Here is a 25,901-nt window from a genome sequence, read left to right as displayed (position 1 = left end):
TGCAGTCCAATCACACCAATCAGGGGCAAGCTATAGGGCATGGGTGATAGACTCCAAATTTCCTTCATAAAGAAAATACCCGCTGTCGTGATTTAACCCCAGACAGCAACTAATCACCACTCAGCTCCCCCTCCCCTAGCAGGATGGGGGAGGGAATCGGAAGGGCAAAAGTAAGAAAACTCATGGGTTGAGATAAGAACAGTTTAATAATTGAAATAAAACAAAAGCAATAATAAATTGTAATGCAAAGGCAAATAACAAAAAGAGAGAGAAATAAAACCCAAGAAAAACAAGCAAAGCAGGTGAAAAACAGTTGCTCACCACCAACCGACCGATGCCCAGCCTGTTCCCAAGCAGTGGCCCCCCGGCCAGCTTTCCCCCCAGTTCATGTACTGGGCATGACGTCATACGGTGTGGAATATCCCTCCCAGCTCTCTGTGCACCCCCAGCCTCCTCGCTGGCAGGGCAGCAGAAGCTGAAAGTCCTTGACTTAGTACAAGCACTGCTCAGCAACAACTAAAACATCAGCGTGTTAACAACACTATTCTCCTCCTAAATCCAAAATACAGCACTACCAGCTACTAGGAAGAAAGTTAACTCTATCCCAGCCAAAACCAGGAAAATATCCACCCCTTATTCTATACCATCTACGTCATGCCCAGGTCTCACACTTTCCAATACAGCCCGATTAATGACCCCGACACCTTTCCCATCTTTTCGCATACACACAGATGTACCACTCCTTTAGTCTACGGCCCACCCCTCTAAAACGTCTGCTGAGTTCATTTAGTCCATGACTTTGGGCTCCATCTGTGATAACAGTCCTTCAGGGCAGAAGAGATGGTCTATGGTGTTGGATTGCTGCATTGCTGAGGCCAGTTCTGGTCCCACCAAACTTCATTCTTCATTAATCTGGGTGGTTCTTACTGTAATACTGTCGATACGGCATACAGCGACCATAGTAGCGATGGCATGAAGTATTACACAGCAATCAATATCATACAATTCAAACAATTGGCTATTCTTACCCAAAATCAAATCCCCCTGAGGTACACATTGGACTTCCCCATCCTTCCACATTACCCACCAAGTGCACCCAGGTCCTCGAGCAAAAGCAATCCCAGGGATGGGTTTGCCTTTGCCTATTTTTTTACATGCACTACAGGGACTTTATCCCCTTCCACAGTACGTAAAAGTTTTGATTGGGCAGGGCCTGCCTGACTGGCAGATCTCCTCATGTTGACTAACCAGGTGGCTTTGTGTATCTCAATGTTTAAAAGTCCCACCCCCCATTGCTCAGTGTAGTCTTTAAGAGCCCACTGGATCGTTCAGTTTTGCTGGTGGCTGGTGCATGACAGGGCATGTGATATACCCACTCAATGTCATGTTCTTTGGCCCAGGTGTCTACGAGGTTGTTTTGGAAATGAGTCCCGTTGTCTGACTCAACTCTTTCTGGGGTGCCACATCACCCCAAGACTCGCTTTTCAAGGCCCAGAAAAGTGTTCCAGATGGTGGCACGGGGCACGGGATATGTTTCCAGCCATCCAGTGGTTGCTTCCATCATTGTAAGCACATGGCACTTGCACTAGCAGGTTTGCAGGAGCGTGATACAGTCAATCTGCCAGGCCTCCCCACATTTATATTTTAACCCTCATCCTCTACACCACAGAGGCTTTAAGCACTTAGCTTGCTTGATTGCAGTACACGTTTCATCCTCATGGATAACCTGTGCGATAGCATCCACGGACAAGTTCACCCCTCCATCCGAAGCCCATCTATATGTTGCATCTTTTCCTTGATGGCCAGGTTCTCTCGCCGGGCAGCAGTATCTTGCCACAATGTGGCAGCCCAGATGGGTTTGCCCCTGCGCTGCCAATTGCTCTGCTTCCACTGCTGCAACCACCCCCACAGGGCATTTGCCACCATCCCGGAGTCAGTACAGAGATAGAGCACTGGTGATTTTTCTCGATCAGCAATATCTAAAGCCAGCTGGATGGTGTTCACCTCTGCAAACTGACTTGATTCACCTTCTCCTGCAGCAGCTTCTGCAAATTGTCATATAGCACTCCATACAGCAGCCTTCCACCTCTGGTGCTTTCCCACAATACGACAGGACCCATCAGTGCACAGGGCATATTGCCCCTCATTTTCTGGCAGTACGTTAAACAGTGGGGCCTCTTCAGTACGCATCACCTCCTCCTCTGGAGACATTCCAAAATCTTTGCCTTCTGGCCAGTTCCTGATCACTTCCAAGGTTCCTGGGCAACTGGGGTTTCCTATCCAAGCCTGCTGTGTGACCCACTTACTCCACGTGGCATCAGTTGCGTGGTGTGTAGAGGGGACCCTCCCTTTGAACATCCATCCAGCCCAGCACCGGCAGTCAGGGTGCCAGGAGGAGCTGTGCTTCAGTCCCCACCACTTCCGAAGCAGCTCAAACCCCTTCATATACTGCCAATATCTCTTTTTCAGTTGAGATATAACAGGCTTCAGATCCTCTGTATCCCCAGCTCCAAAACCCCAGGGGTCAGCCTCGAGTCTACCCTGGTGCTTTCTGCCAGAGACTCCAGGTAGGGCCATTCTCTCTGGCTGCAATGTATAGCACATTTTTACATCTTGTCCTGCCCAGACTGGCCCAAAAGCTACTGCATGAACAATCTACTGTTTAATTTGTTCAAAGGCTTCTTGTTGCTCAGGGCCCCATTTGGAATAGTTTTTCTTCTGGGTCACTTGATAGAGAGGGCTTACAATCAGACTGTAATTTGGAATACGCAACCTCCAAAAACCCACGACACCTAAGAAAGCTTGTGTTTCCTTTTACTAGTTGGTGGAGACATAGCTATTTTCATTGATCACATCTATCGGGATCTGACAACACCAACACCCATCTTGACATTTTATTCCTAAAAACTGGATCTCCTGTGCAGGTCCCTTGACCTTGTTTTGTGTTATGGCAAAACTGGCTTTCAGAAGGATTTGGATTATTTTCTTCCCTTTCTCAAATACTACTTCTGCTGTATTGCCCCACACGACGATGTCATCCATGCACTGCAAGTGTTCCAGAGCTTCACCCTGCTCCAGTGCAGCCTGCATCAGGCAAATGGTGGTGCTGTGTTTCTACCCCTGGGGCAGCTGATTCCAGGCACACCCCTCCAAGCAAAAGTAAACCGTGGCCTGCAGTCTGCTGCCAAAGGGATTGAAAAAAACATATTAGTGATATCAATTGTGGTGCACCACTTGGCTGCCTTTGACTCCAGTTTGTATTGAAGCTCTAGCATGTCTGTCATGGCAGCACCCGGCGGCAGCGTGACTTCATTCAGGCCACGGTAGTCTACTGCTGGTTTCCACTCTCCATTAAACTTTCACACTGGCCATATGGGGCTGTTAAAGGCTGAGCAAGTCCTGCTGATCACCCCTTGGCTCTCCAGCCAACAAATGAGCTTACGGACGGGAATCGGGGAGTCTTGGTTGGTGCGATATTGCTGCCAGTGCACCGTTATGGTAACGATCGGCACCTGTCGTTCTCTGACCCTCAGCAACCCCACAACAGAAGGATCCTCCAAGAGACCAGGCAAGGTGGACAACTGTTCAGTTTTCTCCAAGGCAGCTATACCAAAGGCCCCCCGGTACCCTTCTGGGTCCCTGAAATACTCTCTGCTGAGATAGTCTATGCCAAGGGTGCATAGGGCCACGGGGCCAGTCACAGTGGGGTGGTTTTGCCGCTCATTTGCAGTCAGGCTCGCTTCAGCCTCCAACACAGTCAGCTGTTGGGATCCCCCTGTCACACCAGAAATACAGGTGGGTTCTGCACCCTTATAGCTTGATGGTATTGGGGTACACTGTGCACCGGTGTCCACTAAAGCCTTATAATCCTGATGTGCCAGGCCACCAAATCCACACAGTCCAGTAATCCCAGTTGCCCCTTTCCTCCACCTGGCTGGAGGCAGGGCCCCTCTAGTACTGGTCATAGTATTTCCTACTCACTACTTGAAAATATGAATCAGAAGTCCCTTCATTAAGATCAGCCCTTCTACTCTGTCTGGGGAACTGCCCACTGGAGGCGGGAGCAGCAGTCTTCCTCGAAGAACCCCCTTTTGTGATTGTTTTTCCTTGCAACTCACGTACCCGTGCCTCTAGGGTCAAGGTAGATTTCCCATCCCACTTCCTCATGTCCTCTCCGTGATCACGCAGGTAAAACCACAGGGTGGCCCGTGATGTGTACCCACTATATCCTCTCTCTAGAGCAGAAGAACGCTTACTCCTAACAGCTGAGGTACTGGTCCGTACAGGTGAGGAGTAGCCCATATCCTCTCTGAATTGCCTGCACTCTTGAGTCAGTCTCTCCACAATCCAGACAGTGGAGGAAGGTTCACTTTCTTCGTATTGTTTGAGTTGGACAACCAATTCATCCACCGTTTGTTCCACTACCCCTTTCCTCGTCATTACTGCCAATGACTTGGCACAGAAGCATGGTGCACTCTGTACAAAAATCCACCACATAAATTCCGTGCACCTGACTTCATCTGGATCTGTGGATAACTGCTTGTTGTTCACAGCATCCTTAATCACCTCCACTACAGCTAATTCCCTCAGGTACTGGATACCTTTCTCCATGGTGGTCCACCTGTTTGGGTGATATATAAGATTGCCCTTGAAGGGGTACCCTTCCTTCACGCCTGACAGGAGTCGCTTCCAGATGCTGAAGAGTCGTGCCTCTTTTGCAAACGCTTTGTCAACTCTCTCTTCCCTACAAAGAGATCCCAGCCGCTTGGCTTCGCTACCCACTAAGTCCAGGTTACGAGCCCCATTATCCCAGCATCGGAGCAGCCAGGTGGCAATGGACTCGCCTGAACGACGATTGAAGTTTTTTCGCACGTGTCGTAGCTCATTCCAGGATAGGGGGGTTATTGCCTCGTTTATGAGTTCTGCTTCTTCCTCCTCCTCTTCTTGTGAGGAGTAGTCTGCCTCATCCAGAAGAGTTTCTTCCCTTACTAGGTGAGCTGACTTTTGCTTCCAGTCTTTCTTCTTGCGTGAAAGGGCGTCTGATGCCAGCACAGGTTGGTTCTCTGGTTCAGCTGCAATCCCTGTTGTGGGGGCTGGAGTAGCCGCAGTGCCTGTTGTAGGGGTTGGAGCAGCAGCAGTGCCTGTCGTGGGGGTTGGAGCAGCCTGGAGGAGAAGGGGAAGGTGAAGGAGCAGGGGAAAGTTTCCTCCCCTTGTCTCCCCCACAGATTGGCTCTCCAAGGAGAAAAGGTAAAAGATGTAGTTAATAATTGTTTCCGAGAGATGGCTCCCGAAGTATGGAGATCACAGCAGTGCTCAGTACAAACACCAGATTAGTCCCACAACCAGTGATTTTATCATATCATAAGTCACTGTTACACAATACATCAACACAATAACCTCAGTCCAGTCCCCAGAGGTCATAAACATCACAACAGGGAACATACACAGCAAGTAGGGTGTTACATAACACAACTCTGAGAACAAGCACAACAACTCTGAGAGCAAATAAATCAACGTTGTCACCAGCAACTATTAAACTAATATCATGAATGCTTGTAACAAATTTGTTTTAACATACTCTGGTCAGATCTGTCATTATCTCAACCTTCCAGCCCCATGTTGGGTGCCAAAAAAGACTGCCATGGTTTAACCCCAGCTGACAGCTAAGCACCACACAGCCGCCCCAGTGGGACAGAGGAGAAAATCAGAAGGGCAAAAGTAAGAAAACTCATGGGTTGAGATAAGAACAGTTTAATAATTGAAATAAAAAACTAAAAATAATAAATTCTAATGAAAAGGCAAATAACAAAAAAAGAGAAGTCAAACCCAAGAAAAACAAGTGACGCAAGTGAAAAACAGTTGCTCACCACCAACCGACCGATGCCCAGCCTGTTCCCAAGCAGTGGCCCCTGGCCAGCTTTCCCCCCAGTTTATATACCGGGCATGACGTCATACGGTGTGGAATATCCCTCTGGCCAGCTGGGATCAGCTGTCCCGCCTGTGTCCCCTCCCAGTTCCTTGTGCACCCCCAGCCTCGCTGGCGGGGCAGCAGGAGAAGCTGAAAGTCCTTGACTTAGTATAAGCACTGCTCAGCAACAACTAAAACATCAGCGTGTTAACAACACTATTCTCCTCCTAAATCCAAAACACAGCGCTATACCAGCTACTAGGAAGAAAGTTAACTCTATCCCAGCCAAAACCAGGATACCTGTATTACAAACGGATACTGCTAAAGCACACCTGAGACCCGTCCTAATACATTAGAAGGCCTTCTTCTAAGGGCCACAGCAAGGAACAGATGTGTGTATCTCAATCACACACACCACTGAGGGACATCCCAGTCGAGTCACATGTTGCAACATGGAGATACAACATACACTAGACTGCCAAAACTGTTTTGGTGCTTCCGACTGCAACATCTTCCTACAGGTGAAGTCTAAAGAAAAATATTGCATTAAGCTAAGCTGGATTCACCTGTGCTTCAACTTACCTCATTCCCCTCACTCATTATTAACAGGCTCAGTTCTGTGGTAAATAAGAAAGTCAGTCATTTTAGGTGCATGGTCTTATGACTTACCTGTGTGGGAAAAGGTACCTGGATGCGCCCTTCTAGGATGTTGTCAGTGGTGATCTCTACTGAACGAGTTAGCTGCAGATCCTGTAGAACTAAGTGATAAGGAACCTGAGGGAACATCTCCTGAATCTGATGGGCCTGGAGAAAGCAAGGTTTATACAGTCAGTATCAGCAGTAAATAAAAGTTAGCTAGTAAGTATCTCAACAGAAAGAGATTAAAAAAATTTAACAGCTCAAAGATGCTGTTTATACGATAGCCCACACACAGAAGGAAACACAAGAGAAAGAAAACCCATGCTGGCATGGACTTACAAGGCAATATTTTGACTCCATTGAAGCCAACAGCAAAACTGCAACTCCTATGGAGACACCACATGGTCCTGAAAATTTAGGTTGCTGAACAGTGCTTGTAGATGCACAAAGGCTTCAAAAAAGCTTCCCAACCCTCTTTATATGACAGCCTTTTTAGTAAAGATCTACACAAAACTCACATGAGTGACAAAGTTAGAACAACACTGAAAAGAAAAATAATTTTTCTTTATCCCAGGCGGGTTCCAAAATGGTACTGGTAAGGACAAGTGGAATGAGTTTTAATAACCTACTCTCTCCAGACACCCTGCCTACAAACCAGTTTAATAGGGTCTGAAAGCTCAAGTAAATTAAACTGAGATGTTAGGGAACTGTTATTATTGAATTTCAAGTTATTTAAATAATATCCAAATTAAACAGATAAAAGCAAGAGAGCAGATAAATAATATGCTTTTAGAGTTAACAGCTAGAATTCATTAAATATTAAAATCTATATTTTAACTAATGCTGAAAGTTAGGGGAGGCAGGGGGGGAAGAATGAGAACAACAGCAACAAGAAAAGAAGGGTGTGGAAGGAGTTTTGGGAGCAAATCAAAAACTGTGCACCAGCTGACAGTGAGTTCAAACACAAGCAACTGCAGCAAACCTAACTCTCCATTGTACTAGCCTCTGACCGAACTGATTTAGCATTTCAGTCTCTGGCCTCTCCCTCAAAATACTTCCCTAGGTTTTTATTCAGTAACACAAAGGAGAATTTCACTTATTTTCTATTAAAAACGTGTAACACTTTAATAGTTTGCTAACCTGGGCCTTTCCATTAAAGAGGGCATTTTAATATAAGTTGCTACAATACTTTTAATAATACACAATGCTAAGAGATCATTACTCATCCTTAACAAAAGCCCATTTGTGTAACTGTGTCCAGTAAAAGACAAACTAAACTTATCTTAGATGGAGAGTTCCTGCATATTTAACCAGCAAATCATCTGCCAACACCTTACCGCTCCCTGCCCACCCTGCCTCAAACACCCTAAAAACTGTGGCCTTATCCTGTCGAGGCTTAAACAGTAGTGAAAGCTATGGGAGAGATCTCACATTCAGAAAATATCATCACTTTCATGAGATACCTCACTGAACATTTACTAACATGCTATAGCACAGTAGTTTTAAGAACTCAAACAGCACTTCTCAAACTAAATGAACTAAGAGTGTTTCATGAGGCCACATCCTTCTCTTTTTGTACTACGTTAGAGTATTTATGTATGAAGTCAACAAACCTGGGATTTCACCCTTAACACTCCTATCATCATCATGAATCAGCAAGAGTTGACTGCTACGAGAGAGCCCCATCTCACACTGACAAGACACTCAAACAGAAACAGCTATCTTGGAGCTCAGTGCTATTAAAAACAAATACTAAAAAAATCAAAAGCTATAGAATTGATTTGATCAGTTACCACTTGACCAGCAGCTAAATTCTCTGGTTACAGACTCACACCCTTTGCTACTGCAAGTTGTGAGTAAAGACAAGTACTGAAAAAAAGCTAAAGAAGTTGCACTAAGCAAGCTGAGAAAAAGTATGCCTACCTACACAGAAAGTACAAGTAATTCTTCTCCCTCAGTTACCTACCTCCAGACCTGTTCTTTTATGTTTGCACATTTGAACATAGCCCTAACTTCACCAAAACAAAGCTTCTATCACTCAAAAAAATAACTTTCACGTAGCATCTAAACACTGGTTTGTTTGACTTCCTTCCCTCTTATGTTCTCCATCTACATGTACCGCTTTCCCCACTCCAACACAAACAGGAAGGCTGAGGTGCAAACTATTACAGCAGTCTTACCATAGCATTAAGCTGGGAGTTGCTGGCTTGTGCGATACCGAGGATGTTTGTGGTATGCATCACTTCTACTGAAAAACTGGGCAGCCAGCTGGCAATTCGAGATCCTAAGAACAAGAAATCACCAAGAAAGTCAAGCAAGAATATGAGGTTCTCAGCAGGCAAAGTACTTCTACATGTATTTAACGTAAGTCTTCATATTTCCACAAGGTACGTATGGGGAGTTCTGCAGTGCAATCCATCCCTAAAGTCTCCCAAACATGGATGGCTGGAGTAAATCGTAAGTGCTAATACTCTCTTCAAACACACTGTCATAGTGGCTTAACAATCTGATGGCCAGAAGAGGATCAAGAAAACACAGCCCTGTTTTCTTGTTTTAATGTTCCCATTAGGGGGGAAATTAATATAATCCAGAGCCAACTTCAGTTCTGGAATACATTAATAACTCCAGCAATTTTACTAAAAACAGGCCAGCTTCTAAAGAGGCTGAATCTGGTCCCAAAATGGGTCAGCTATAGACAGCTGGCATCACTGAGAAAATATTACTACAAATGGACACAGAGTAACCAAACAAAGTGATGGCTGCAACTGTGTGCTTAGGCTCAGAGTAGGGCACATGGCTGGCTCCCCCCTCCTTCTGCATTTCCATTTCCATAAACACAGGGTTTGCTCTATGCCAGTTCTTCTATCTCCACAGTAATTTTGCAGGTCTCCAAGACACAGGAGAGCACTGGGGAGGACAGCTACCAAAAAACCAGAGTGATATTCTAAATATAAAACCCCTTTGGAGACCTAAAGCACCCCGAAAGTGGAAGCTATGCAAGAAGCTATCAGCCAGTCTCAGCGTACCTAGAAATGTCTGACCCTTCTCTGCCTATTGTTCTCCTCCCACAGTCTCCAAAGATTGCAAAACCAGCACAGGCAAAGAATGGGTCACTGTGTAAGTCTGCAGCGTCTCAGCTACATCATGGGAGCTCCACAAGGACAGAGCCCGAAGCTGAACATCTGTACTAGTGAAACCTACTGAGAAACAAGACTGCCATCAAAAACCTGGGAAACTGTGGAAGATAAGCATGCACCAATACCAAAACTACAAAAAAATCTGGAAGATAAGCAACAGAAATTGCCTCTTTGAGAACAAGTTTGTCTGTACACCCAGAACTCATCACGGTCTGAAATCACATCTGCTTTGTGAGTACAGACCACTGAAAAAAAAAAAAAAAGGTAAAACTGTTCCGGTTATGACTCGTTCTAACAATAAACTTCTGCACCTAACCAAGCATTGCAAGTTTCTTGTAAACTGAGTGACAGATGGACTTTTGACAACCTCACATTAGCTATGGGATAGAGGAAAGATCAACTTTTAGACTTCGCCACAGAGGTTTTTTTCCTCTTTGACTGTCACTGATTAACCCCCACCTGGTAACAAAATAAGACACGTGAATTTCTGCTCGTCAACATGGCACACAATGAATAAATGCCAGTATTAAAGCTGCTAACCACAACAAATCAAAGGAGTACTTGCACAAAGTCTTTCAAGAAATCTCTGTACCTCGGGACAACCTTAGAGATACGCATCTGAGCTCTCGCAAAAGAACCATAAAAAACATATAAGTGTTTGACAAATGCAAGCAGAAGCACGGTTTAACTGAAGCACGGACAGAATGCCCTTCTGCAGAAGGCTGTTCCCTTTGTTTATTTGGGCAACAACATCGGATGTCAAATCTGCTCAGCTCACCGTCAAAATGAAAGAAGTGATTGTGCTGGTTCAAGCGTGGTCTGCCTTCCGCTACTGCCACAGGGACCAGGTTCTCATCCAGATTTTCCCTTTGGTGATCCTCCCTCACGTGATGGTTGTCAGTGATATTAAGAGACATTCTGCAGGTGGGGCAAGATGTATCTTGTTCCAGCCAGGACCGCAGGCATGAGCTGACAGGAAAACAGTAATATTATGGTGAGCTTGCAGCGTTTTTCCAAGACATCAGTATCACGAGTACATCAAGCAGCTGTAGCATATTCTGTACAGAACATCAACAAATGCACAGGGACTGCTCAGAGAAAATTTGTGAGATATCCTTGACGAGCTCCTGATGACTCTGGCATAGGTTTTTATTTCTTTCAGCTGAAAATCCTTAAGTGTTCACTTGATCATGCAGATTTATCACATACTTAAAACACTCTCTAAGTTTGCTGTACCTCTAGCTCAGAACAAGCAAGTTTTGCCTGGAAGGGGAAACAAAACATTTCTCTCATCATCCTCAAGTGAAAAAGGATAAAAAACAACTGGACAAGTATTTAAAATATTCTGACACATTTTCATAGCACTTCTGCCAGTGTGATGTGGCAATGGCACCTCCATTTTTCAAATACCTTTTCAGAAATATCAATACTCAAATCACCACCAAAAGTAGAGTACCACTCTGGGAACTCTAAACAGATTTATTAATACTAACCAGTGCTGTTACGTTTACAATGTTTGCTTAATTCTGAACCATTTGCTGCCTTGCAGAAAGTGAGGAGTATTTGAAACGCAGGTTTAAACACTCAGAGCTCTGCCAACTTTTTGACTGAGACTGGTATGACCCAGTTGCAGTATTTGTTGGCACATGAAACCTAATTTTCAGTATGGAAGAACTGAATTTCACAGAACTGAACACAGCTCAATATTCACACTTGCGGGGTGGGGTTTTCCTGCAGAAACTCTCAAAACACTTTAGAAAGGTAGAAACATACAAAAAGGTCACATAAACCTGTTTCCCAAATTGTGTATTTGCAAATGGAGTAAAGGCACAGATCGTACATTTGGGCTGAAAGAGCAAGGAAAAAGCCCTAACTACATGACTATAGCAAAGTCAAGGACACGAGCACCCTGCACAATTCCCGAAGCTGTAGTGTACAGACATATTGCCAAAGTGGTTTTTATCATATTTAAATGGAGAGATAGGCAGTGTACAGAAATTAGTGTTGGGTTTCCCAGAAGCAACCAAAGCACTACAATAAAAATCTACCATCTTCCACCACCTTGGTCATCAGCACAGCCAGCACGTTAGCACTGCCGATGCTGTCCAACTTCATCTCCTTTACTACAGCAAAACCACCCTGCACACAGCGACCTCAAACCTCTGCTACGGTTGTACTCAAAAGGTCACTTATGAAACACCTGGAGTGACACAAGCTACCAGCACGCTGCTGCTGCTCAACAGCCCAGCCGTGGAGATGCTGGAACAGACACGCACCCCTTTCAGCCTGCATCAGCACCAACCCTCGAGGCTTGCAGTAAGCCAGCCATGGCTATGCCCCTTTGGCACCACACAGGCAGAAGGGCTCAGGCGCCTACAGCACCTCAGCAGAAGGATGACTAACAACAGGTCAAGGCCAGCAACATTTCAGAGCAACAACTCTTTCAAAATGGACTGTTTCCTAGAAGATAAAGGGGAGAGTTTCAACAGAGCTTGAAACAATTGGACACCCACTCCTGTTAAGCTTTCTTAATATTTAGGCACAGAGTTGTCCTCAGAAATGCAAATCTTCCCTGCCTTCTTCTCTTCTACTCAAATAAACGGCTATGGAAAAAAATTCCCATGTAATTGAGAATGGACACAATGTTTAGCAAAATCACCAGGCTTTTCTCAGGAGAGAAACCATTCTTAGGTTGTAAATAGGGTTATTAATTACATCTGGTTTTATATGCAAGCATAAGACATCCACTGTAACATGTTCCCTCTCTAAATGCACCAGAGGTAAGTGTATCTTAGCTTCAGAAAAAAATCCAAAGGGATCCTTTTAGATACAGAGAAAACAACTTTCTGAAGAGAAGACCCTGGGCTTCTCAAGTGCTCAGTAGGTGATTAAATATTCATATGATTCAGTAGCATTGGAAGAGGAGTTTCTGCTACAGAGGCACATTATCTCATTAGAGACTTCTTGGAACACAGATAAATATTTATGGCAAGGTTTGTCACAAATGACAACAAATTAGCACACAGATTATAACCTCTGGTTTGACAGTTACCAGAAAAGTAAAAAGCTATTTGCAGAAAGTAACTTGTTCAGATGACACCACAGGGACAATTTAACTGACCATGCATGTTAATCACGTGGCACTTCAGAAACTCCCAATTCAACCCCCCTACCTCCTTTCATTTTTAAGCACAAGGGTGAAAATGTAAGCACTGCTACAAAAGATCTAAGAAAAGGCACATCCAGCTCAGCACACTGTCTCCACAAGCATCTGCTACTATTCGCTACAGTGTAAGAAACAGTATAGACAGAGCGCCTTCCGACAGGAGCCTCCCAGTTTCAACCACCACCTGCTTAGGGATCTCTTCAGCTAATTTGGTTAACCACTTTTACAGCTCTGATGGACTCATCCCCCCATGAAATCATATAATCAGACCTGGCCTCCACAACTGTCCTGGAGGACCCACCACCATGCAAGGATGCACTATATAAAAATATTCCCCATTTTCTCTTTAAAGTTGGTATCTGAAAGGTACTTAAGGATCTAACTCAAATTTTTCTTCCTCACCTGAATATCAACACAACCTTATGGAAGAGGTGATGCACAGGAAAAAGTAAGGGGGAAAAGAGTGTGTTTTACCAAGCAGTTACACAGGAAGGCAGGGGACAGACTTCTAATTGAGATACCGTAACTCAACGCTGTCAACCTGTAAGCTGACAAGATGCATACTCTTAGTTTGGGGGAAAAAAGAATGCACCAGGTGAAACAACTCCAAAATAAAAATGACTGAAGTGAACATGATTTGTACTTTGCTATTAGGAGCAGACCAAGGTGACCCAGGCAGTAAGCGTTCACAGCTTTGCTGAGTTCGTTACTTGTCATCCTGCTGTAACTTTCAGACATGCCCATATATCCCCTCCTTTCTGCACCCTCCCCAGCCCCAGAAACGTACTTGTGGAAGAGGTGGCCGCAAGGGAGTTTACGTGCGGACTGCATGGAGTCCCAGCAAATGGCACAGTCGTCATTATTGGCTGCTAGCTCCTCTGGCGTCGCAACTGCAAACCTACAAAGAAGAAAAAGGAAGAGACAAAAGTAATAACTACACCAGCTCAACACAGCCTTCTGTCTAGAGAATCCTGCACTGAGAAAACCTTATCCTCCATGTTAACTTTACCATGGGAGATGTGTGCCAGCAGGTTTGCTATTTTTTTCCGTAACTCAGACTCACACCGCAAAGGAAAACACATATACACATACACATCCCTCCCGTGTCTTCTTATGAGCACATTTTTTTGCCCGTCTCTGCATATATCCTAAGTGCCAAACGCTTTGACTTAGTATCTTCCAAGAAGTATAATCATTAGGTTGAGAACCTCAAGTTATAATCTGTATAGATTTGGTTTATGTCATTTTTCTAAATGAGTTTTAATAGCTGTACCCATTAAAGTGTCTTCTTGAGATCATAAACATTTATGGTCTGACTAATTTTGGCCTCAGATTTTGCCAATCCCCCCTTTTTTTTTCTTTTTTTTAAACAGCAGCACCATGCAAGCAGCTGTACCCAAACACAGACAATAGAGAGATGAGTGGTGTAACAACATTTCACAGTACTGCTGGTGGGGAATATACCTGAAGAACAGCTACACAAAGGCAGAGAGCTTGTTGCCATTGGCAGCTTCAGGAAGCCAGAATGTGGCTCTTCCAGAACAATCAGAATGACAAAAGCCCATCAAGTTGCTCAGACAAGAAGTCTGAGACACTTGCAATTCAAACAGCTTTGTGAGCAGCTTAAAGGGGTTTAGCAGCTGCATCTTACTGAAAAGAAACTGTGGATTAAGTTTATTATGCAGCTCTCAACCTGATATTACAGCCATTAAATGGCTTTTCACAAAGAAAGCCTCAGGAATTTCTAGAGAAGTCTGTCACCTCCATCTGGACTACAGCAGCAGGCATCAGAGCTAGTCAAACCCACTGAAGTCCACAATGAAAACGGCACAGCGATCTGCAGAAAAAACTCCCTGTTGCTCTTAAAATTATTAAGGACATAGCTGAGCTATGAAAACACTGCATCAGAGATGCAGTAGTATTTGGCACAATACTAGATTTTCACAGGCCTCTCAATTGCTCTATATTCCCTCACTACAGGGGGATGGACTAAAGTAATGCCAAGGTGCTCTCAGCTCCACTACAAGTACAGAGTCTGTTTAGAGTGGGCTTCGGGTTTAGTAAATACATACATAAAGCTGAGCAGGTTTTAATTAATATTTTGATTTCATTTCAGGCAGTAACTGAATAGTATGGTCTAATGAAATTAAGAGCATTTATTTCTGTCACAGCCAAAGCCAGTATTTGACAACCGAGACAGGCAGAGCTCTGCAGAGCTTATGTGACCCCACCAGGGGAGCACACAAGAGAATACAGAAGAAATACTGGACAGGGGAGTTCACTTGTATGTTACCAGTAATACTGCTATTATAAAAGTCAATCCTACATATCCTACATACCAGAAAGCATGTCCCTGGTAACAAGTAAGATCGGTAAAAACATACTCTAAGTGTAAAGACTTAAGAGCTGGATTTGCAAGATTGCGCCTCTCCGGCTTACACCATGTCATTGTGTCCCAAAGGAACGTAAAAGAATCCCAACTTCTTCATCAGGATCCTCTCTCCAAGATCCACATCAAGATCCCAGAGCAAGTAGGAGGCTCACCTAGCTTCCATGTTTCCAACCACACGCAGATAGTTCTTGTGCCGCCGAATTCTTCGTTGAACCTCGTGAAACAGGTAGCGCAGCTGCATAAAAATCACCAGGCTCGCCATTGACAGCCAGATATTGCCAAACAGCTTTGGAAAAAAACAGAATGGTGATTAGAAACAAACACCATGGGAAACGAGAGGCCGCCACAAGAAACTGCATCAGGTCTTAAGAGAAACCGAGAAACCGGCACTGAAGAATTTATTTTGTTGAGTCCGTTCTGACTAACCACACGTGTTCACAGGTGTTATTCATCACATCTTCAGATACAACTTAAGCAGCACAGCATTTATAAGGATAAACTATATTCAGTCCTGTTCAGCTTAATGTCCCCTGCTGCCAATGAAAATAATTCAGGCTGATACTACTCAGTAACAAAGCTAATTAAACACCTATTAAACAGATAATTACACAGTAGTTAATACTCCATAACAAAGTTATTTGTGATGACTCCAATTATACAGGAGGAAAGAATGCCAGAACCCGCCACACTACATCTTCCTGTTTATTTACATAACTTCTCTGTAATATTTGGTTCCTAAAATAAGCAAAGCAAAAAAATACACAAAATATGTATACCCAGTACCCCTTATTTTAAGGCCAGTCTATTTGCTCAACATTATGTCCAGTATTTCATACCAGCATATGAATATGATGCATCAAGTCCAGCGAAAGCAAGGTTAGCTCCATGACAAAATCTGTGTAGTAGACGTAAGTGCCTTTGCCCTCCCACGTTCCTTCATGGTTGAGATCCCAGAGGTGAATTACATATCTGCAAGAGCAGGGAAATTAACATTATTCTATTTTTTTTTTTTTGTTAAAATAGCATCTCTAGCATTCAAACTACTTTACCCGTTTTTCAAACAACTTCTTCTGCATATGGATTCTTTGCCCTTTCTAAGCCCAGTGCCCACACTCTGTGTTTTCCTGGGGGACTTTTTTTTAATGTTACTGGTTTCAAACAGCAGCATTTTAAAAAGGCAAAAAGCAATCAATGCTTAGCCTACACTGTCATTACAGATACCACCAGCTGGCAGAGAAGATGCAGCATTTGCTGAATACTCCTGCATGTACTGAAAGCCAATTTTGGGATTATAGTAAGTACAGACCCACACTTTCCAGCAAGTGAGGTGTTTCTCAGGTGAGGCATTACAGCTGGGTGACAGACCTGAAATGCCAATAGTGATCTGGACAAAGAGGTTCTGTGCTACACATCATGTCCTACATATGCATACACACGTGCATTACACGTGTGCTACTTTTTCAAAGCAAAAGTTCTAGAGATTAAGATCTTAAAAGAAACCCAGTAGAATGACATTAAGTAGTATATATCAACCCACACAGAGCAGCACCAATCCATTCTAATCTATGCCTTAAACTATTAGCACCAACTACAGCTATCCATGCATTGCTGAATTCACACTTAAAAATAGCACAGGCTGAAGTTAACCACCTTTGCCAATCTCCAAACATGCATTTGCAATTTAACAAGGCAATTACATACATCTCTTAAATTAATATGCACTACTTTCTTGAACAACCATCCTGCAAAACATAAGCTACTCACCGTAAAATCACATGAGCAGTTCTGACTGTCACAAGCAGAGACTGCAGAAGAGAGGGTGGGGGGGGGAAAAAAAAAAAAAATGTTAACAACATTCTGGCAGGGACAGTGGTCCAGTGGCAGGAGCTAAAAGGCTAAAACACAAAATGCATTTATTGCAGCTTAAGAAGTTCCTGTGAATCAATGGCCACTAGAGATGATTGTGTGCACAATATACCTGTGACAAACATGAAGTTTAGAAATAAATATGGAAGAAATTGTTCTCAAACACACAATGCTCTTGGAGCAGCCACCAGCATCACTGCTGTTAAGTCTCACTTTTTCCCCCCACTACATAGGACGTATTATCTTTTTCAATGCTTATCATTCAGTGAGTGTCGAGACCACAATCCCACCAACTACCTCTCCTCATCCCACTGCTCAAGAAAAATCTGAAGAACCGAATAGTGGCAGGAATTTGAGGAAGAACCATGGAAGCGCTTTCAAATCATTTCTGCCCCTTTGCTGAGATGTGAACTCTGCAAAAGTAACTTCTCTCTTTAATCATATTTACCTCTCTAGGCTAAGTACAGAGAAAAAAATTGAATCTATCAGAAAGTGTAAGTAGATCAGAAGTGTAAAGACAAGCCACCAGAAAGAACTGTTTCCAGCATACCTAACCACATTATCACCTAAGAAATGTGGCTCCATCACCTCTCTCTAACCTGTGAGGCCCACAGTGCCCCATCCCTTCATTGTATCCTCCCAGTGCAAGAAAAGGGGACAAATCCCCTTCAGAGACTGCCCACACTACCCTGCAGTTAGCAGGAGCCAACTGACACCAAGATGCAGGGGATTTACAATGAACAACTGAAACCATTTCTGTAGAACCGGTCTGATGGCATGCCTTCAGTGTAAGTATTAAAAACAGTACAGAAGAACTATCAAAACCACTGATGTCCCAATATAGCCATAAAACCGCCAGCTTGAATAATTTTTTCCATCTGTAAAAAGCATTCTTAAAATGCTTCTAGGCATATTTAACCCTTAGTAATATCCAACATACTGTTTACTGTTGGCCAACTGTTTACTAGCTGGCTTTCAAGTGTTGCTGTGACTATTTAAACACCACTGCAATCTTTTATCCAAGTAAGGGCTTCAGGATAAGATGCACACATCATTCAAGTAACACCAAAAAAAGTCAACAAGGTAACAGCAAGTCACCTAGCACAGTGTGCTGTTCTCATCAGAAACATCTTTCATAAAAATGTTAAATTAGCACACTAGCTGCTCCTGCAAGGCACGCTATGAGACCCTCTTCTGTCTCTTGTTATCCCGCATGTGGGTACCAGAAAGAGACTACACACCTCGTTCACACGAGGTTGTTGGCTACAGAGAAACTTTGGGCAGAGCACAGAAGAAATTAAATACATCCAAATTCTCACCATGCAAGTGGTGAAACAGATGCTGGATGGATATGCCATTGAGCAAAAATCTGTATCAAAACCAGCACATGTGCCATAAAGTCTCCAAGAAGGAAGGCATCTGTCAGGTGGAAGTCTGAAGAGTCTAGTCTTTGCAACTTTTAAGAAGTTAATGCTGCCATGACATGATTTATACTGAGTGCTGAGGCAGCGGGAGTATCAAAATTAAAAGGACGAGCTAGTGCAGATTCGGTCAAGGTGCTGGCCTCTGGTTCCTCCACTGTTTCCAGAAACACATTTCAGCGTTCTGACATGAGAGATACTTTGCAGAAAGTGCAACGCTACATCACAAGTTACACAACTCCATAATCTGAGGTTCTAAATGTACAGCAGGCCGTTTTCAGTACCGACACCTCAGAGCTCTTGCTCTGCTCGAAACGAACTGCTTATCCCCCACGGACTCCGTGGCAGATACTAGTCATGTAGATTAGCACATGACTAGAAGGCACTCAAACCCTAAGATAACAGATGCGGCATGAGAAGCTATACAGGAAAATACACTATTATCTGTAAGATACAATTCTAAGATTTGAATATCACTACCATTATATGGCTTTAACTAAGATGTATGAAACAGGATCAGAGGACGGCTGCTATAGGAATGGAGTCATTCTTTCTTACAATAAAAAAGGTGCGAAGGCAGAGAGACTGGACATTACTTGCTGTCCTATAATTCTCAAATACCATCTATTAAGGAAAAAAAAGCTTAATGTTTACTCAAAAATACAGACTGTCCTTATCCAACTTTCTCTGGTCATTTGCACATTTCACATCCATCCTTTGCAGGAAAGAAAATGCTGACAAACAACACAGAACAAGTGGAAGCCTAACTAAAACCCAAGAAAAATATCTATATTGCTTTACTGAAAACCCTGAGGCATCGAGCTAAATCGACGTTTGCAGAGTCAGGAGAGAGATGAATAGCTTAATGTAACTTAATGTAATTAAATACACACTAATGGAATATACTTGGCAGGGTCCCTCTTGAACAGCATCACACAAGCCACCACCAGGAAAACATTTTAGTCTGCAAGATTTAATGCTTTTTGCTGAGAGCTTGAAGACTGCCACGAGGTGTCACTGCTTGTACCTGTACAGAAAGAAACCTAAATGTTTTATTCTACTTACACGAGTGCTGGGTATTAAAATCAAGGAAACTACTCATGGTCACCTAATCCATATAGAGCATATTTAAAACATGTATGAAAAGGCAAGATATTAGACAATTTCATATGAGGAAAAATTACAGACTAGAACTCTTTTGCTTGGAAGGAAAGTCAGAAGTGGAACAGGAGAACGGTCTATAAAATCACAAATGGAATGAAGAATAGTAAACAGGGAATGATTCTTTGCCGTTTTTCACCACAGATGTATTAGATGATAGCCAGGGACATTATCAGACAGAAGATTCAGAACAACTACAAAGGCTCTTTTGTGTACACAAAGCTGGGCTAAATGTGGAATTTGTTCTCTTCGGATATTGCGGAGGCTGAAGTATAAATGAGTTCAATACACGATCAGACAACTTTCCAGAGTCCACCTGAAGCTATCAAACCCAACAGGCTTGTGCAACCCTCAGCTCAGGAACGTCCTCAAACGCCAGCAGCTCCCAGCAAGGGTAGGAGCCCCTTTCCTATCCGCTCCCCACACACCTCCTCTGCTGTCCACCAGCAGCACAGCAGGCTGCCGGGATCCACGGCTTGGCTGAGGACCGTACACTTACGCTGACTGAGCCATTCCTTTGTTAATAAGCAGACGGAACAGCTCCCGCTGAAATGAACAGCTGGGCCCCATCCTGCCACCCAAACCACACACACCAGCACATGGCGCAGCGCTAACGAGGCAACACTTCAGCACTGTAATGCTCCTTGATAAACCCACCCCATGCTGGTACAAGGCTGATACATCCTTCTGCCGAGCCACGATAAGAGACACAACACCGAGGAGACCCCACCTATTAGAGACACTGATAAATATTCTATACCCTTCCACTGTGCAATTACAAATCTGGCCTCGCATATTCTCGTATTTAGGGAAAAGTAAACTGACATGTTAAATAACTGCTGTGATGAGAGACCAACATCATATTCTCCTACTATCAGCAGACTGTTTTCTTTCCTTCTCACTAATTCCAGCTATGAATTCAAGATAGGAAAAGAAAAATAAACCATACATGCTACTTATTATCTGAACTAAGGATGTGCTAACACGACTTACTTGCAGTTATATTCTTTACCTCCTCTTTGTTTAAGATTATCACTTCCTCAGGCAGAGCATAACAACCCACCATAACATCAAAAACATACTGATGTTCACTCCACAAACATATCAATGTTTACGCCACGCTGCAAAGGGTTCAGGAGCACACAAACACATGTTGCTCATCTCAGCTGAGACACAACTCTTTACACAGACATAAGCAAATCCCGTGAGTATGCCTTAAGGAAAGGATGTTAGTCTCATTCCTTTTGGGGAGAAATGAAATAGAAAACGCAACCTCAAAGAAACAGGCCGAGGTGCACATTACACTTCCATATACACTCTCTCCCTCTCTCTAGCAGCCATTTCCACTAACCCTTCTTGCAATGCTCATGAAGCACAACCATTATTTTTTCATAGGCTGTCGTTTGATTTCAGCATCATCTTACAGATTTATTCTCTCATTCTCCTCTTCCAACAAAGATTTTTTTTTGTAGGCTTAAACTCTAAAGAGAGAAAGCATGCAGATCTTAAACCCTAAAGAGAGAAAGCATGCAGATCTCTCAAGTACTCTAAAACAGTGGAGGTCTTGTTTGCGTTTTCGGAGTTTCTTCGTTGTGGGAAACTAAAAGAAAACCCACCGTGTGCCAAGATACCCCCAAGTGAGGGGTGAAAAGCAAAGCAGAAGCCACGACATGTATGAAAGAAGTCTCACCTCTGCTGCCATGAAAGCCAAGGTGTGCATGCCATGGGTGTAGCCAATAATACCACAGATGACTGCTAATCCACAGCAGGAGAGGAGCATGGCTATGAGCAGGGTGAGCACTCTGATGTGGCTGCTCGTGGGTGTGGTAGGAGAAAAGGAAAGCTGCAACACAAATACATAAATACACAACAGGTTTAAATCATTCACCCTGCCTTCCATAGTCACCTCTCCAAACAAGTCCTCATTCAGGAAAATCTTTTGCTTTCTAGAATAAAACCAATGTCACAACCTCAACCACACAATGTAATAATAAATGATGCAGAATAAAGCTAAAACCACACACCATCCCAAAGTTGCATTTGTCTCACTGTCATTTCCATTCACCAGGCTTTTAAAGCCAGAAGGGATCATCATTACGTTTATCTGATCTAATGTTTAGATCACCCGTGCAAGAAAACCATGGACACTTTCTCACACAGTAGTTTCTGTATCAAATCCACAGCATCTGCTTCGGATGAACATGAGTTTTAGAAGACACCTAATGTTAATGCACAGTCTTTGAGCAATGAGAGTAATCGTTCTGCCAATCTTTCACCTTACAGCTGATCTGAATTTGTCCAGCTTTATCTTCCAGCCTCTGGTTCTTCCAATGTCATTTTCTCCTGGAAGAAAGAGACATCTCCCCCAAAAATTTAACTTGCAGCTAGAGACTGCTGGGCGGAGCCTTGTGAAAATCGCTGTCTCACTCACTCACATGCATAGCGTATTAATCCTCTAAACTACCCTAATGGTAGGCTACACCTAGGCTAAATCAAAGACAACCCAAGAGGCAAAGTATTTAGGTGGTCCATCCCTCTACTTTCAGAGCAGAAAGGGGAAGAACAGGACAAGGAAAGATGCAGTTGCCCAAAGCTTCACTCTGGTCTGATTGATGAAGTTGACTCCCATGTTTTGTTTTTAAATTGGTTCTTTCTTCCTTGCTTGTATCTGGTCCAGTTCCACATCCCCCAGAGTTTGCAAGGCAGATCACACAAGTACAATTTGTCCCAGTTAAGAATTACGATGCATGCTTTGAATGCAGAAGGAATATAAGGATTTCTTCCCACATGAGCTTTGTTCTTTCACAGCTTTCTGAACAACACTAAAAATACCAGATGACTGCTTTGTTCACTTCTGCTTCAATTTTCCTAACCCCAACTAACATAGTTTCAAGCTTAGTGCTTAGCTACTTGTGAATTAACAGGCCTTACTGGATATTAATTAAAAAAAATAAAATTGCAAAGCACAGAGCTACCAAAAGGAAATTAATGGATTCAATTTAGTTCAAACTTTTATTCCAGGACACAGGACCTGAGGAAAATGCATGTGCATTATAGATGTTTAGAGGGCAAGATTTACTGTTCAAATTCCAGTTCTTTCTTCCTTGCCTACCCTTCAATTTCTGCACCTCTGCTGAATTTATTCTTGGTATTAACAGGAACTGGGGTGTAGCTTATGGAGAAAGTTGCAATGTATATTGTAAAGACATCGGCAGTCAACATTTGGTAGGTGTAAATGAGCTTGAAACCTGGGCACAGAATCCGCAGAAACAGGCTTCACGGACCAATCCTAAAGGGCACCAATCTAAGGGATGTTCTGTTGTCAAGATTTCTTCACTAAGAAGAGCTATGAAGACATCTCAGGGAGTTATGTAATAGTAATTACAGGGCACATACAAGGAGCAATTTATCAAAGCAAATTAGGTATCCTCAGCTCCATTTGTCTCATGGGAAAACTGAAGGAGTAAGACTGACATTGCACTTTAAAGCAAGTACTTGAAGCTACTGGGAGGTGCACGTGTTCAGCACCTCAGGGTGGGAAAAAAGTCTAAATGATCTGTTTGTAACCTGTCATGAGCCTGTGCCCAAACCAGAAACAGAAGTTGCACGTCCCAAAAGACAGCCGTTAATCAAAACCTACATATTCAAAGCGATCCTTGCAGAGCTGAACCATAAGATGAAGAAACACAAGTCCAGAGAACCAGAGGCACCACATCACCACTTCTTCCACCGTCTGAACATTCAGCACACCAAAAATGAAGATGAACTTGTAGAAGATTAAATTCCAGAATTTATCCTTGAGATGCTGTAACGAAAGACATATGGTTACTGTAGTGAAAGCACTGACAATCCACATGCAGGGGGAGAGAAAGAGGGGAAAAAGAGAAAGAAAAAAAAAGATGGACGTAGAAATGCGACAATACATAGCAAAAGCCTGCTGCGTACACATCTTGAATAGTATTTGCTACCCTTACTGAATTAAAAACATGAGAAATATTAGTGGTCCTTAGTATCTATCGAGTCTTTTGTACCACCCCAGAATAACTGCGCAACACAGTGCACAATGTAGCTTCCTGACATACTTCTAAAACAGTGCTTAGCACAAGCCAAGTTTGAGCTCAGTTGGATTCTCCACGCCCAGGCAACACAGCTACTGGGCTGCAAACACAAAGTCCTCTTTGCTAGAAGAACTGCCATGGTTAGTTATACAAGATGCCCAAATAGCCTAGCACCTTGCTTCCAAAAACCTGTCAAAAAGTACAGATGATTAAGAAAAGATGACAGTCTGTTCTTAAAAAGCACAATGCCTACAGTGGAGAATGAGATAGATGAGCCACGAAAAAAAGAATTATTCCCACGCACATGCAGTATGAAAGAAATGATATGATGGTCTCAAGCAGCAGATAGCAAGCCAGCTTGTTGGGGATAAAAAAATTTATTAAATAAAATGTTTTGTTAAAGAGCACGATGAAATCACCAGGAGTTTAGTTAAGACAGGCCCAGAATTCCTTCACGATGCTGCCATTTTTGGCTCACCAGCACTAATAACCAGCTTTCCTTTACACGAGAACTGAAGCATGCTCCCACTGTCCAAACACGAATGGATCCACACTGTTACTGCTTTTCACTTCAGTTTTTAAGAGGGTAGAGAACATCCTGGAAATTATCACTGGTTAAAATTCCATATCCTTAAGAGTCTGTCCTGGTTTCGACCAGGATGGAGTTAACTTGATGTCATGCCCAGAAATAGGTGTGGGTGGGCTCTCGATACCCCTTTCTTTTTGGACTCACTATTGTTACTGTTGTTCTCTTGTTATATTTAGTAAATTCTTTTTTTATTCCACCTACGAATTCTCTTCATCCCTCCCCTATTTCACTGGGGAGGGGGGAGGTGAACAGCCAGCCACGTGGCGTCTGGCTGCCGGCTGAGTTCAAACCTCAACACAGTCAACATGGACCAGAAAGAAAATCTGGCCCAATGCAGTTTGATAGTGCCTTGTTTTTAACACACTTCACTTGGAGGCTCTACGGGGTGTGAATCACAAATACAAGGGGCTTTGAGAGATCCACGGTTATTAACAAAGCTTTGTGTGCCTCAGTTCTGAATGTCAAAAATCATCATGGCCCAATTTCTCCTGAAGAACTGCATTTACACGCTCGTTATTTAAATATGTGAGCACACTTCAAACCACTGCTACTGCATTTACACAGAGCAACTATTCAAACTACTGCTGCTGCTTTTATCTTCTGCAGGACCCTGTTTTTAAAAAGCCTGGCTTTAATGGTCCCCTTGCTGAATTTTTAAAAACATTCTCACCTAGCCCAGGAGCAGAACTAAACAGCCTGAGTTTTCAGCCCTGCTTACCTCCTTTCTCTGGGCATATGCCAGCCTATCCCCTCTTAAACCTGGGAGTAGATAAACCACCCGCTCAGCGTATGATGCTGGAAAGCACTTCTCCAGCAGTCAAGGCACAAAACAAAGTAAAAGAGGAACTCAGACTGCCAGTACTGATAACTAACTATGAAACGCCATGGAGAAATGCTGCCAAGCACAAACTGAATAGAGAAGAACACGTTCATAGTATTCTGAAACGAGGTGCACTTGTAAGAAATCTGACCAAGTTCATTAAGGAAGCAGGACTTTCAGGTTGACCATGGGCTTATAAAATTCAATAGGAACAGTGAAAAAGGAAAGTTCCCTTCAGGAATAAACTGGAAGCTTGTGGCTGTGGATATACTAGCTAACCAAAGCGTAAGATTTAAGTTTATGTTGTTCTAAAGTTTACTTTTCTTGTGTACTTTCAGCAATTCCATACAGAAAACCACAGAGTCGTACACCAAGAAATATGAAACACAACAACATCCAAGGCAACGCACTGCTGTCTTACCTGTCTCTCACTGACACGAAGAGGGCCGAACACCATATACTGGATTAGCTTAGCAACCAGCATCAGAAAACAGCAGGCAGTGTTCACTAGCACCTGGAAAGAAATAAAGCAGTCAGCGACAAATACTTTTGCCCTATTTAGAAGGGAGGAGGGAGAGAAGGGGAACGAACCAGTCTAACAAAACCTACCATTGTTCACAGAACAGTATTAGTTGCCTTTCTTTTTTTTTTGGTGAAATTTAAGCCTGGCCTCTTCCAAGACACGTACACTAGCTGATAAGTCACTCAACTTTTTTTTCCTAGAAATACTGACACGCTCAGTTT

At 43.3% G+C, this 25,901-nt stretch overlaps 1 protein-coding gene across 4 annotated transcripts in view; it reads right to left on the bottom strand.

Annotated features, from left to right (window-relative positions):
- The window catches only part of AMFR (autocrine motility factor receptor), a 37,075-nt gene that overhangs the window by 9,601 nt on the left and 1,573 nt on the right, over window positions 1–25,901 (bottom strand). For 2 of the 4 annotated variants that reach the window (XM_074882041.1, XM_074882042.1), the window contains exons 2-11: window positions 25,579–25,671; window positions 23,331–23,495; window positions 21,381–21,533; window positions 17,007–17,047; window positions 16,079–16,211; window positions 15,395–15,528; window positions 13,638–13,748; window positions 10,463–10,653; window positions 8,728–8,831; window positions 6,578–6,712 (exon numbers count right to left, since the gene is read on the bottom strand). In XM_074882041.1, coding sequence (XP_074738142.1) covers window positions 6,578–6,712; window positions 8,728–8,831; window positions 10,463–10,653; window positions 13,638–13,748; window positions 15,395–15,528; window positions 16,079–16,211; window positions 17,007–17,047; window positions 21,381–21,533; window positions 23,331–23,495; window positions 25,579–25,671 — 1,260 coding nt within the window. Of the gene's footprint in view, window positions 1–187; window positions 5,164–6,577; window positions 6,713–8,727; window positions 8,832–10,462; window positions 10,654–13,637; window positions 13,749–15,394; window positions 15,529–16,078; window positions 16,212–17,006; window positions 17,048–21,380; window positions 21,534–23,330; window positions 23,496–25,578; window positions 25,672–25,901 lie in introns of those variants that run through there. The other 2 variants (XM_074882039.1, XM_074882040.1) reach the window with 2 other exon arrangements.

The sequence above is a fragment of the Strix uralensis genome, chromosome 12, assembly GCF_047716275.1.
Source record: "Strix uralensis isolate ZFMK-TIS-50842 chromosome 12, bStrUra1, whole genome shotgun sequence".
Taxonomy (NCBI): domain Eukaryota; kingdom Metazoa; phylum Chordata; class Aves; order Strigiformes; family Strigidae; genus Strix; species Strix uralensis.
This window is presented reverse-complemented; position numbering and strand designations above follow the sequence as displayed.